This window comes from Notothenia rossii (assembly GCF_949606895.1).
Source record: "Notothenia rossii genome assembly, chromosome: 9".
In the NCBI taxonomy this organism is placed as follows: domain Eukaryota; kingdom Metazoa; phylum Chordata; class Actinopteri; order Perciformes; family Nototheniidae; genus Notothenia; species Notothenia rossii.
Genome location: NC_136907.1, coordinates 48,580,483 through 48,594,273, shown reverse-complemented (window position 1 = coordinate 48,594,273; position 13,791 = coordinate 48,580,483). Strand labels below are relative to the sequence as shown.

Here is a 13,791-nt window from a genome sequence, read left to right as displayed (position 1 = left end):
GCTTTATTTATGTCTGTATGCCGTTGTTGTGAGTTTGGGCGGAGCAGCTACAGGTTGGTTTAGCCTGATCGATCCGATCTCCATTCAGAAAACACACATTTTAAAAGGTTTTTCGCCTATCGTCTTGTCTACACACCTGTCACAGCATTAATTCATGGTTTTTACTAACCGGTATCAGTATGTTGTTACTTTGGCATCATTTTTGAAATGTGTATTTGTTACGTTCCCTTTTGGGTCTAGGGGTTCCAAAGGGAAGAAACACAACCAGAATAGAATTGGTATAAGTTACAAGTGGTTTATTTGTAACTATAAATGAACAAAAGGATATGCACAAACAGCCTGGCACAAACAAAGGGCCAGACTGTTGTTATTTAACAAAAGGAGAACTCCAAAAGAGAGTTGCACGGTATTATCCCACAACGGGTAATACACAAAAGGAAAGAAACTACCTCACTTCTAAAGTGGACCAAAATAACAAACAAAAGGAGGCTGTGCGAGAACACAGCTGTTGCCGATCTACAGGCGCTAATCGATCCTGGGTCTAAGCGATACACACACAAATGCTGATCTACAGGCGCTAAGTTAACCTGGGTCTAAGCGATACACACACACTATACTAAACACAGAACACTACGACAGACTGCTAATCAGTGTAACTAGCACAGAAAACCTACTTAACACGCTGTTAAACAGTCTAACAAAGCACAGAATATGACGGCAACACAACGAGAGGCTGGAGGCGTCTGTCTCACAATACAGAGCCTCCAGAGTGTCAGTTGTCCCCAGCCTTAGTACTCCTCTACAGCAGGTGTGCGCCGTCTGTGCACTTCGATTGGATGACGTCTCATCCAATCACCTCGTCGGATGCAGCGAGGGCGGGACCAGGAGATGACTGATGCAGCTGTAACACCCCCTCCCTTAAGACAAAACCCCACAGGGTTTTTGATGAACCATACCCCACAACATAACGAACACAGAACACATCACTACAGTCTGGACAGAGCATCTGCAAACACGTTCTCTGAACCCTTTTTGTGTCGGATCTGCAGGTTGTAGTCTTGGACGATCAGAGCCCACCGCATGAGACGCTGGTTGTGATTGTACATGCGGGACAAAAAGACAATGGGATTATGGTCGGTAAATACTGCAACTGGCAAAGAACTAGATCCGACATAAACTTCAAAGTGCTGGAGAGCTAACAACAAAGCAAGGGTCTCCTTTTCAATGGTAGAGTACCGGACCTGATGTTTGTTGAACTTACGGGAGAAGTAACAGACAGGATGATCCACTCCATCCGCATCCTCCTGCAGCAACACAGCACCGGCCCCCACTGCACTGGCATCCACCTCTAGTGTAAAGGGCTTAGCCAGGTCGGGAGCAGCGAGCACAGGAGCGTGACTTAAGAGTGTTTTTACGCATTCAAATGCATATTGGCACTCGGGGGTCCAAACGTAGTCCGCCTTGGGACTTATCAAATTAGTTAGCGGTTGGGCTACAGTGGAAAAGTTGCGACAGAAACTGCGGTAGTAGCCTGCCATGCCGAGGAAACGGCGGAGGTCACTCCTGGTGCCGGGCACCGCACATTCAGTCACTGCAGCAACCTTAGCTTCCACTGGTCGGACTTGGCCTTGCCCAACCTGCTTCCCTAAGTAGGTGACAGTAGCTTTCCCAAACTCACACTTGGCCAGATTCAAAGTAAGAGATGCTTGTGCGAGGCGGGTGAATACCTGTCCCAATATCTGCATGTGCATCTCCCAGGTGGGAGTGTACACAATGAGATCATCTAAATACGCATTACAGTTATTTATTCCTGATAATACAGTATTCACCAGTCTCTGAAAGGTGGCAGGAGCGTTACACATACCGAAAGCCATGACTGTGTACTGTAGGAAACAGTCAGGCGTAGCGAAGGCGGAGATTTTCGAAGCACGGTCTGTTAAAGGTACCTGCCAATAACCTTTAAGCAAATCCAATTTACTGACGTATTTGGCGGAACCTAAATTGTCGATGCAGTCCTCCATTCTCGGCAATGGATAGCCATCGGGCACCGTAACAGCGTTCACTTTACGGTAGTCCGTGATAAAGCGCGGAGAACCGTCAGATTTAGCCTCTACTAGGCACGGCGAGCACCATGGACTAGAGCTCTGTGTAGCTAAGGCATTAGCTACCAGATATTCCGCCTCCTGTTTCATAAGGGCGCACTTGGTCGGATTTGCACGGTACGGGTGCTGCTTAATCGGCCTCGCGCCTTTTACATCGATGTCATGCGTTATCACATTAGTTTGTGTCGGGACATCCTGAAAAAGGCACGAGAATTGAGCCACTAACTGGGTTATGTCATGCTGCTGCTCCGCCTGCAGATGACTTAACGTAGTGGGCAGCGTCTCTATCATCTCCGAGTTACATAACCGGGCACCCGGCTGGTGATGGGAACGCATCACCAAACCGTTATCCGATGGGCCGGAACTATCTGTAACAATTAATGCGGAAGCAGCTACTCTTTGATTACCCAACCCCCCAGACTGGCTGTCAGCAGCGATGCGCGAATGATAACGTTTCAACATGTTAACATGGCAAACGCGCGTTTTACGTCGTCTCTCCGGAGTGCAAATAACATAATCGGTGTCACTAAGACAGTCATGGATTTCGTACGGCCCGAGAAATTTAGCGGAGAGCGCAGCGCCAGGGATAGGCAATAATGCAAGAACCTTTTCCCCTATCTCAAAATGCCTAGGAACAGCGGCACGGTCATAATTACGCTTCATGACAGCCTGTGAAGCGGAGAGTGACTCTCTAGCGAGTGAATTTGCCCGGTGCAGGCGCTCACGAAACTGACTAACGTAATCCAATACGTTCTTATCTGGAGGAGTATCAGCCGAGAGAAACTCATCATGTAAGATTTTAAGGGGGCCGCGGGGCGTATGGCCGAAAACGAGTTCCGCGGGGCTGAATCCTAACGATTCCTGCACAGCTTCACGAGCTGCGAACAAGACGAAGGGAATTCCCTCATCCCAGTTTTTTTCCGTTTCCAAACAGTACTTCCGCAGCATGCTTTTTAGGGTCTGATGCCACCGTTCCAACGCACCCTGCGACTCTGGGTGATACGCGCTGGACATAACATGTTTCACTTGTAGTGTTTGGAGGACCTGTTTGAACAACTTGGATTTAAAATTTGTCCCTTGGTCACTCTGAATTACCCGCGGTATTCCAAATGTGGAAAATAATTTTGTCAACGCCTTAACTATAGCGGCGGAAGTAATACTACGCAGCGGAATAGCTTCCGGGAAACGAGTAGGCGTACACATGATGGTGAGCAAATACTGTTGACCCGTTTTCGTACGCGGTAAAGGGCCAACACAATCTATCAACACCCTGTCAAAGGGCTCACCTATAGCCGGTATGGGATGTAACGGAGCTTGCGGAATTTTTTGGTTAGGCTTACCGACAACCTGGCACACATGACAGCAACGGCAAAAGCTAGAGATATCCTTCTTTAAACCTGGCCAAAAGAAATGTTTGAGAACGATCTGATAAGTTTTAGTCACGCCCAAGTGTCCCGACTATTTACTCTCATGCGCTACAGATAGTACATGTTGACGGTAGGGCGCCGGCACAACTACCTGATGCGCTACACTCCAGTCAGCTTCAGCCGTAGCAGTGAGGGACCATTGGCGCACTAATATCTCCTTATCCAGCACATAAGCTACCTTCTCACCCCTTGCTTTGTTATTACTCACCACCTGCTCGAAACACTTCGCAAGCGTCGGATCAGCCCTCTGCGCAGCGAGTAAACGCTCTCGGGTTACCGGGAGTGTCGAACCGTCAACAACTGGGCTGGCAGGTTGCGCTGGCGCAGTGGCCACGGCAGGGGAAAGGGGAACCACAACTTCTGATCGTTTCTCCGGCATCTTGTCATCTGTAAACAGTGTCCCAAACATAGTATCATTTAGAGACACATCTGAGTCACTCTTACGAGCCTGCGCACGGGTGACGGCACAAATGGGGAAAATGTGGGCATTTGTTACCTCAGGCAGTACAGCCTGCGGAGAATCCAATATTTCAAGCGCAGGAGTTACCTTACCTCCTGCAATGTCATTTCCCATTAAGAAAACTATACCACGTATGGGTAATGCTGGGCATACAGCAACAGGGAAGAATCCAGTAATTAATTTAGATTGTACATGTACCTTGTGTACGGGCCGGGGCACATAACCCATTTCAATGCCACATAATATTGATCCATACCCACACGCTGATTGGTCGGAGAATGGCAGGGCAGATGCAACAATCACCGACTGGGAACCTCCAGTGTCTCGTAGGATGCGGATGGGTCTCTGATCCTCCGACTCACCTGTTAACGATATCAATCCCTCAAACACAAAAGGCTTAAAGCAGGGATCTATTTCTTCATCATGGTCGGAGGGAGGAATATTGGGTGACTCCGCATTAATTAACCCAATGCCTTTCGGCCGGGTCAGACTTGGTGGTTGCTCTTTACGTTTACGAATCATGCAGTTAGCAATAACATGTCCAAACTGATGACAATAGTGGCACTCCCTCTCCTCTCTTGTTACCCTATACACATTCCCCGGCTCAGAGGGTGCAGCAGACGCGCTGGGTGCCCTCTCAGTAGCAACAGGGGAAAACACAGTTTTATGCATCAACACATATTCGTCAGCCAGTACAGCAGCTGCGGAGAGCGACTGTACTCTCTGTTCATTTATGTATCCCACAATGCGGTCAGGCAACCCCCTTTTAAATTCTTCCATGAGAATTAATTCTTTCAGAACAGAATACTCTGCAGCGTTACACGAGTCAATCCACTTCGTAAATAACATCCCTTTTTCCCTGGCAAACTCAACATGGGTTTGATTAGAACCCTTTCTATGGTTCCTGAACTTCTGCCGGTAGGCTTCGGGAACTAGCTCGTACACCCTAAGTATGGCACGCTTCACCAGGTCGTAACTTAAGCTGTCCTCTAACGAAAGGGCAGAAACTGCCTCTTGAGCTCTCCCGTGAAGCCTACACCGCACTAACAGCGCCCAGGCTTCAGCCGGCCACTGTAGTGCCGCTGCAAGGTGTTCAAACGCACAAAAATACGCATCCACTTCAGTCTCGAGGAAAACCAGCACTAATGCTACATTTTCCCCTACATTGAAGGCAGGTGGACGAGAAGGAAGTGAAAAGCTTTCTCTAGGATTGCAAATAACACCAGATGCGCGCAGTTCGGAATCTAGCTCCATCTGCCGTATCCGGACTTCCTTATCTGCTTCGATTCTTTTTGCCTCCAACTGAAACTGCCTGTCTCGCTCCCTGTCTTTTGCTTCTAACTGAAGTCGGGTGAGGCGGACTTTAAGTTTATTCCCTTCCCGGGAATCTGTACTACCAACCGGAGAGGGTGGACATTTACGAGGCGGCCCGAGCAGTGCTTCACACGGCCCGCCCCCCTCGCTGCCATCACTCTTTTCTTGGCTAAATGTAAACTCCGCCGCCTGCCTCTGATTTAACGGGTCTTCAGTTAAGGCGTTAGACCCTGGGAACTCAGCGGGCACAGCCAGTACTAGTAATTCCCTTCTCACCATCTCATCCCCCACCAATGCCTTCAATTCTTCCTTTAACATCTGCCGACTCACCACAAGACTGAAGTGCCGCGCTATTTCTATCAAGTCGTCCTTTTTACACCGGTCCAGCTCCTCATAGGACGGCCAAACTAAGAACGACTCTAAGGCGAAGGCCGCCATTCTCGGGTGTACTGCCCCCCGTATTTACAAAAGTGTTTGTTGCTATAAAAAAAACCACCTATAACCCCAGGGATTCTATTCAAAGTATCCCGGACACGAGCCCCCACGTGTTACGTTCCCTTTTGGGTCTAGGGGTTCCAAAGGGAAGAAACACAACCAGAATAGAATTGGTATAAGTTACAAGTGGTTTATTTGTAACTATAAATGAACAAAAGGATATGCACAAACAGCCTGGCACAAACAAAGGGCCAGACTGTTGTTATTTAACAAAAGGAGAACTCCAAAAGAGAGTTGCACGGTATTATCCCACAACGGGTAATACACAAAAGGAAAGAAACTACCTCACTTCTAAAGTGGACCAAAATAACAAACAAAAGGAGGCTGTGCGAGAACACAGCTGTTGCCGATCTACAGGCGCTAATCGATCCTGGGTCTAAGCGATACACACTCAAATGCTGATCTACAGGCGCTAAGTTAACCTGGGTCTAAGCGATACACACACACTATACTAAACACAGAACACTACGACAGACTGCTAATCAGTGTAACTAGCACAGAAAACCTACTTAACACACTGTTAAACAGTCTAACAAAGCACAGAATATGGCAGCAACACAACGAGAGGCTGGAGGCGTCTGTCTCACAATACAGAGCCTCCAGAGTGTCAGTTGTCCCCAGCCTTAGTACTCCTCCCCAGCAGGTGTGCGCCGTCTGTGCACTTCGATTGGATGACGTCTCATCCAATCACCTCGTCGGATGCAGCGAGGGCGGGACCAGGAGATGACTGATGCAGCTGTAACAGTATTACAATTAAATCACGGTCAAATATGTTCATTTTCCTGAAACGCTGTAGCGTTTAGTGAAATGCTGTGGTGTTTCCTGAAATGCTGTGGTGTTTCCTGAAATGCTTAAGTTTTCCTGGAATGCTTTGGTGTTTTGTGAAATGCTGTAGCGTTTTCTGAAATGCTGTAGCGTTTTGTGAAATGCTGTGGCGTTTTGTGAAATGCTGTGGCGTTTTGTGAAATGCTGTATCGTTTTGTGAAATGTTTTAGCGTTTTCTGAAATGCTGTGGCGTTTTGTGAAATGCTGTATCGTTTTCTGAAATGCTGTGGCGTTTCCTGAAACGCTGTAGCGTTTTGTGAAATTCTGTGGTGTTTCCTGAAATGCTGTGGTGTTTCCTAAAATGTTGTGGTGTTTCCTGAAATGCTGTAGTGTTTCCTGAAATGCTTTGGTGTTTGGTGAAATGCTGTAGCGTTTTGTGAAATGCTGTAGCGTTGGCTGAGGCGTTTTGTGAAATGCTGTATCGTTTTGTGAAATGCTGTAGCGTTTTCTTGAATGCTGTGGCATTTCCTGAAACGCTGTAGTGTTTTGTGAAATGCTGTAGCGTTTTCTGAAATGCTGTTGCATTTCCTGAAACGCTGTAGTGTTTTGTGAAATGCTGTGGTAGTAGTAATAATGATGCCGCATTCGTCTCATTAGTATGCATAAAAAGTGACAGGTCACACCTCCCCCAATTATGCAAATGAGCTAAGTCCCGCCTCCCCTTTGTTCGAGGTGTGAGATCCCAAGTAGGTGTGATATCCCAAGTAGGTGTGATATCCGTCGATAGGAGGGGGGTGATGTGTATTCACAGGTGTGAAAAGCCCCCACTGTTGCGCCTTATGATGTATAATATTTAAAAAAAAAAAAATGCTGTTTCAATCACATTAGTATCTATAAAAACTGACAGGTGGGCCCGCCCCCAAGTGTGTGTGTGTGTGTGTGTGTGTGTGTGTGTGTGTGTGTGTGTGTGTGTGTGTGTGTGTGTGTGTGTGTGTGTGTGTGTGTGTGTGTGTGTGTGTGTGTGTGTGTGTGTGTGTGTGTGTGTGTGTGTGTGTGTGACGGTCTCCCCTAACCCCTGCTGTGGACCGGGGCTTTGAAAAAAAATCTTTGAAAATCTGTCTGTAATAGAGAACACACATTTAGGTACATTATGAAGCAGGCCTTAATAAAGTAATAAGAACTGAGAACATGACAAAGAATAAGATGCACACAATTACAACAGTCACGTTGCCCATAAACTATAAGCCTTGGCTTTCACAATTACAATATTATCCCTGAATTCATATGATAAAGACTTAAACAGTACTTCATTTAAATAAATAAACAACTTGAAATGTTCATCTTTGATTGATGAGGCATATTCAATCTAATAAATTCATGGGATGCATGTAATAATAACAGGGAAAGGTTAGTGTGCATCCACATAGAGCATTTTTGTGTCTACGTGCATGCCGAATATATAAATGAAAAAACTATTATTTGTTTTAACCAAACTTAAAAGAAATTGTACAATGGTTGTAATTGTTGATTATTTGCTTGCAGTTATTTTCCATAGACTATTCAGTGGATTATTATTGTTTTTTTAGTAATAACTTGACTACCTCTGAAAGCAGAAGTTTAGGAAAAATTATTGTTCATGTATAAATATTATTTATTTTATTATAATATAAATATCTAACAATTACAACCATTGCACATCTGATTTATTATTGTGGGTGAACAGTAACCTTTCCCTGTGTTATAATTACATACATCCCATGAATTTATTAGATTAAATAACAATAATCTCATCAATCAAAGATCAACATTTTTAAGTGCCTTGAGGCACCGACTGTTCCCGCTGCTAGAAACGGCTGATATAAAGACACTTCAGTGCGCAAGTCACAGAACGAAATGCATTGTGGGACATGTAGTTTATGGGCACCATAGTTCAATAAAATAAACTAAATACATTCCTTTCTTTTCTATAAAATATTTTCTAAAAAGCAGAAATACAAATGTGTCTCCATTTCAAGAGTGGAACATAGCATTTGTACACAATATAAATGCTATTTCTGAACACAGTTAGCATTTTACTCGTTCAATGGCGTGAGGCACCCCCTCTGTATCTGGAGAGGTTTAGCGTGAGCTGAACCAGAAAAACCGACAGGCCCGAAGGGCAGCAGCCTCAGCCGTGGCCGAGGAAAAGCAGCGGGTGTGGGAGAAGTTCGGAGAAGACATGGAAAAGGACTTTCGGGCGGCACCAAAGTTGTTCTGGAAAACTGTCCGACACCTCAGGAGGGGGAAGCAGGGAACCATCCAAGCTGTGTACAGTAAGGATGGGACGTTGTTGACCTCAACTGATGGAGTGTTAGGGAGTTGGAAGGAGCACTTTCAGGAACTCCTGAACCCGACAACTCCGCCCTCTATGTTAGAGGCAGAGCTGGAGTATGACGGGGGATCGACACCAATCTCCCGGGGGGAGGTCACTGAGGTCGTCAAACAACTTCACAGTGGCAAAGCCCCCGGGGTGGATGAGATCCGCCCAGAAATGCTGAAGGCTCTGGGTTTTGAGGGACTGTCATGGTTGACACGTCTCATCAACGTTGCGTGGAAGTCGGAAACAGTACCGAAGGAGTGGCAGACCGGGGTGGTGGTTCCCCTTTTTAAAAAGGGGGATCAGAGGGTGTGTGCCGATTACAGAGGCATCACACTACTCAGCCTCCCCGGGAAAGTTTACTCTAAGGTACTCGAAAGGAGGGTCAGGCCGATTGTCGAACCTCAGATTGAGGAGGAACAATGCGGATTTCGTCCTGGTCGTGGAACGACGGATCAACTTTTTACTCTCGCAAGGATCCTGGAGGGGGCCTGGGAGTACGCTTATCCAGTCTACATGTGTTTTGTAGACTTGGAGAAGGCGTATGACCGGTTTCCCAGGGAGTCACTGTGGGAGGTGCTGCGGGAGTATGGGGTGAGGGGGTCTCTACTCAGGGCCATCCAATCTCTGAACTCCCAAAGCGAGAGCTGTGTCCGGGTCCTCGGCAGTAAGTCGGACCCATTTCTGGTGAGGGTTGGCCTCCGCCAGGGCTGCGCTTTGTCACCAATCCTGTTTGTAATATACATGGATCGGATTTCGAGGCGTAGTCGTGGGGGAGGGAGTCTGCAGTTCGGTGGACTAAGGATTGCACCACTGCTTTTTGCAGATGATGTGGTTCTGATGGCTTCATCGGTCTGCGACCTTCAGCACTCACTGGATCGGTTCGCAACCGAGTGTGAAGCGGCTGGGATGAGGATCAGCACCTCCAAATCTGAGGCCATGGTTCTCAGCAGGAAACCGATGGACTGTCCACTCCAAGTAGGGAATGAGTCCTTACCCCAATTGAAGGAGTTCAAGTATCTCGGGGTCTTGTTCTCGAGTGAGGGAACAATGGAGCGTGAGATGGGTTGGAGAATCGGAGCAGCGGGAGCGGTACTGCAGTCGCTTTACCGCACCGTTGTGACGAAAAGGGAGCTGAGCCAGAAGGCAAAGCTCTCTGTCTACCGCGCCATTTTTGTTCCTACCCTCACCTATGGTCATGAAGGATGGGTCATGACCGAAAGAACGAGATCGCGGGTACAAGCGGCCGAGATGGGTTTTCTCCGCAGGGTGGCTGGTGTCTCCCTTAGGGATAAGGTGAGAAGTTCGGTCATCCGGGAGGGACTCGGAGTTGAACCGCTCCTCCTTCGCGTCGAAAGGAGCCAGTTGAGGTGGTTCGGGCACCTAGTTAGGATGCCACCTGGGCGCCTCCCTAGGGAGGTGTTCCAGGCACGTCCAGCTGGGAAGAGACCAAGGGGTAGACCTAGAACCAGGTGGAGGGATTATATCTCTTCGCTGGCCTGGGAGCGCCTTGGGATCCCCCAGTCAGAGCTGGTTGATGTGGCCAGGGAAAAGAAAGTTTGGGGCTCTCTGCTGGAACTGCTACCTCCGCGACCCGACCACGGATAAGCGGGAGAAGATGGATGGATGGATGGACAACTCACTGTTCAGTCAAATTGACTTAATAGAATGTAGAGGTCATTGAACTGGCTTACAGAGCTGAGTTGAAATAAAAACAACTTATGAAATTAAGTAGAAATTGCATAAATTGATATGTTAAGTGAAAGTAACTTAAAGACAAAAGTTTCAATAACTTAATGAATGTAAGTTACACACTGTTTTCAGTGTTTTCAGTGTTTTGTGTTTTTGTGTTTCTGTGTTTCAGTGTTTTTGTGTTTCTGTTTTTCTGTGTTTTCTGTGTTTTTGTGTTTCTGTGTTTTTCAGTGTTTCTGTGTTGTTTCAGTGTTTCAGTGTTTTTGTGTTTCTGTGTTTCTGTGTTTCTGTGTTTCTGTGTTTCTGTGGTTCTGTGGTTCTGTGTCTCTGTGTTTCTGTGTTTCTGTGTTTCGGTGTTTCAGTGTTTCTGTTTTTTTCAGTGTTTCTGTGTTGTTTCAATGTTTCAGTGTTTTTCTGTGTTTTTGTGTTTCTGTGTTTCAGTGTTTTTGTGTTTTTGTGTTTCTGTGTTTCTGTGTTTTCTGTGTTTCTGTGTTTTTGTGTTTCTGTGTTTCTGTGTTTCTGTGGTTCTGTGTCTCGGTGTGTCGGTGTTTCAGTGTTTTTGTGTTTTTGTGTTTTTGTGTTTTTGTGTTTTCTGTGTTTCTGTGTTTTTGTGTTTTTGTGTTTCTGTGTCTCTGTGGTTCTGTGTCTCGGTGTTTCGGTGTTTCTGTGTTTCTGTGTCTCAGTGTTTCTGTGTTTTTCAGTATTTCAGTGTGTTTCTGTGTTTTCTGTGTTTCTGTGTTTTTGTGTTTCTGTGTTTCTGTGTTTCTGTGTTTCTGTGGTTCTGTGTCTCGGTGTGTCGGTGTTTCAGTGTTTTTGTGTTTTTGTGTTTCTGTGTTTTCTGTGTTTCTGTGTTTTTGTGTTTCTGTGTTTCTGTGTTTCTGTGTTTCTGTGTCTCTGTGGTTCTGTGTCTCGGTGTTTCGGTGTTTCTGTGTTTCTGTGTTTCTGTGGTTCTGTGTCTCGGTGTGTCGGTGTTTCAGTGTTTTTGTGTTTTTGTGTTTTTGTGTTTCTGTGTTTTCTGTGTTTCTGTGTTTTTGTGTTTTTGTGTTTCTGTGTCTCTGTGGTTCTGTGTCTCGGTGTTTCGGTGTTTCTGTGTTTCTGTGTCTCAGTGTTTCTGTGTTTTTCAGTATTTCAGTGTGTTTCTGTGTTTTCTGTGTTTCTGTGTTTTTGTGTTTCTGTGTTTCTGTGTTTCTGTGTTTCTGTGGTTCTGTGTCTCGGTGTGTCGGTGTTTCAGTGTTTTTGTGTTTTTGTGTTTCTGTGTTTTCTGTGTTTCTGTGTTTTTGTGTTTCTGTGTTTCTGTGTTTCTGTGTCTCTGTGGTTCTGTGTCTCGGTGTTTCGGTGTTTCTGTGTTTCAGTGTTTCAGTGTTTCTGTGTTTTTCAGTGTTTCAGTGTTTTTCTGTGTTTTTGTGTTTCTGTGTTTCTGTGTTTCTGTGTTTCTGTGTTTCTGTGTTTCTCTGGGGGTATAATACGCACGTTTCAATACACTTGTATCATACATCTTCCCTGTTACCCTCCCCTTGTTATAATGAAGAGAACAGTGCATGTGAAGGACTGTAATACACATGTATCAGACACGCTCCCGTTGCTATAATGAAGACAACAGTTTTTAAAATGTAAAAACTTTTTTTTAAATTTCCTATTTACATTTTTATTTTTTCACACACAAAATCAATAGTTATACTGATTGTAACATCCCCAGGACCGTCTCCAGCTTAGAATTCCCCAGATTACTGGAAATATCATCATGGAGTTTTTTTCACTTCAGTCAAAATATTCATGTGTATGCTGTTTTTGATACAAAGATGCATTACATCTACAAACAGAGCATACAATGAGAGCACATGATACACTTTTGGTGTTTGTTTCATTTCTTCGGTAATGTTACAGAATGTTTCGGAAAATGAAGATTCCAGGACCACTTTAAATGTTTCGTTTACAATACTAGCAAAAATAAAACACATTTTCATGTGTTTTGGTTGTTTAATTGAAAACACAACATTCACCCCATTTTCAGAAAACATATTACATTTTACCAAGTTAATGTCGTAGTGCATACAAGGTAATAGACTTAACGATTTGCACTGCTGCTTCTCTCCGCGTTTCATTTACAGTGATCGGTTTATCGTTCAATTCACATTGCCCAAGTAGATGTTTAGGGGTTTCTTGGAAGTAAACGAATGCATTTTTTATATCAAATAAATGCATTAACATCACTTGCAAATTCTCTATCCTTTCACCCGCAACGATTATAATCTGCTTTGCTTCTTCTTCGGTTTCACCATTATTAGCTCTGAATGTAATCCTTTCTGGGGCTTCTTGTGCTTCTTGTGGTCTGTTGAATACCTGGCATAGGATTTGTTTAGCTGTAAGGACAGGTACCATATTATTGTCTTCAAAAGCTTTGTCTATGTCGTCACACGTTTTGGCATATCCTTCGATGTAATGGCAACCGATACTAGAATAGAGATCCTCCAACAGTCTTTTAATACATGCTCTGGCACTGTCGCCAATTTGGGCAATTCCGTAGTATTGTGCTTTTTCTCTCATTATATTGAAGCAAAGCTCTGCCATTGCTTTTGGTATTTGTTCAACACATTCGCAGCAGTCGGTTAGCGGTAGATGATCTATAAGATTATTATGATCCGGTAATGGGTCTACAACACCATCCTCTATAGTTAGTTGACATTTCTTCACTTTGTTCCTTTTTCTTTTCACCTTCCTTCTTCTTGTCTTTTTCGTTTCCCGTCCTATGGTCCCTTTTCTTTTCATTCGCATTCTGCGTTTGCTTTTCATTTTTCTTCTCCCTTTCCTTTTTTTTTTTTCTTTTTCTTCGGTTTTCTTTACTTTTGCTTTTCTTATCTGCTAAATGTCGTTTGCGATCTTGGCGAGTGGTATGAGATATATTGTTTCTATAGAGGTTATCTATAATACCATCTTTTAAAGAAAAGATATTCTTCATATGTCATGTTATCATAGTCCTCTTTTGTCCTAAAGACCTTACATGGATATGATATAGAGGAGAGCTCTTCTTCGGGAACATCCTCTTCCCTACTTTGTAACATCCATTCATTAAGCCCATATCCGTTATCCTGGTGATAATAAGGGTAGGTTACATCAGACTTGGTTTTTCTCAGATCCATGGCTAGTTTTCAACGGTCGTCTTAGTGGGGTCCTTCGTTTTAG

The 13,791-nt window shown here is 44.9% G+C and overlaps 1 protein-coding gene across 3 annotated transcripts; it reads right to left on the bottom strand.

Moving 5' to 3' along the window:
• Positions 1–281: 281 nt before the first annotated feature.
• Positions 282–5,755, bottom strand: LOC307019245 (uncharacterized protein). 3 transcript variants are annotated; one of them, XM_079649978.1, is made up of 2 exons: positions 3,738–5,755; positions 282–1,088 (listed from the first exon to the last, which is right to left on the bottom strand). In XM_079649978.1, exons 1-2 carry the CDS (start codon positions 5,739–5,741, stop codon positions 987–989), a joined length of 2,106 nt encoding a protein of 701 aa, XP_079506104.1. In that variant the 5' UTR covers positions 5,742–5,755; the 3' UTR covers positions 282–986. The 3 variants fall into 3 exon arrangements, with proteins under 3 accessions (XP_079506104.1, XP_079506105.1, XP_079506106.1); XM_079649979.1 differs by having other exon boundaries at positions 3,807–5,755; XM_079649980.1 differs by lacking the exon at positions 282–1,088 and having other exon boundaries at positions 3,809–3,916; positions 4,246–5,755.
• Positions 5,756–13,791: the final 8,036 nt, after the last annotated feature.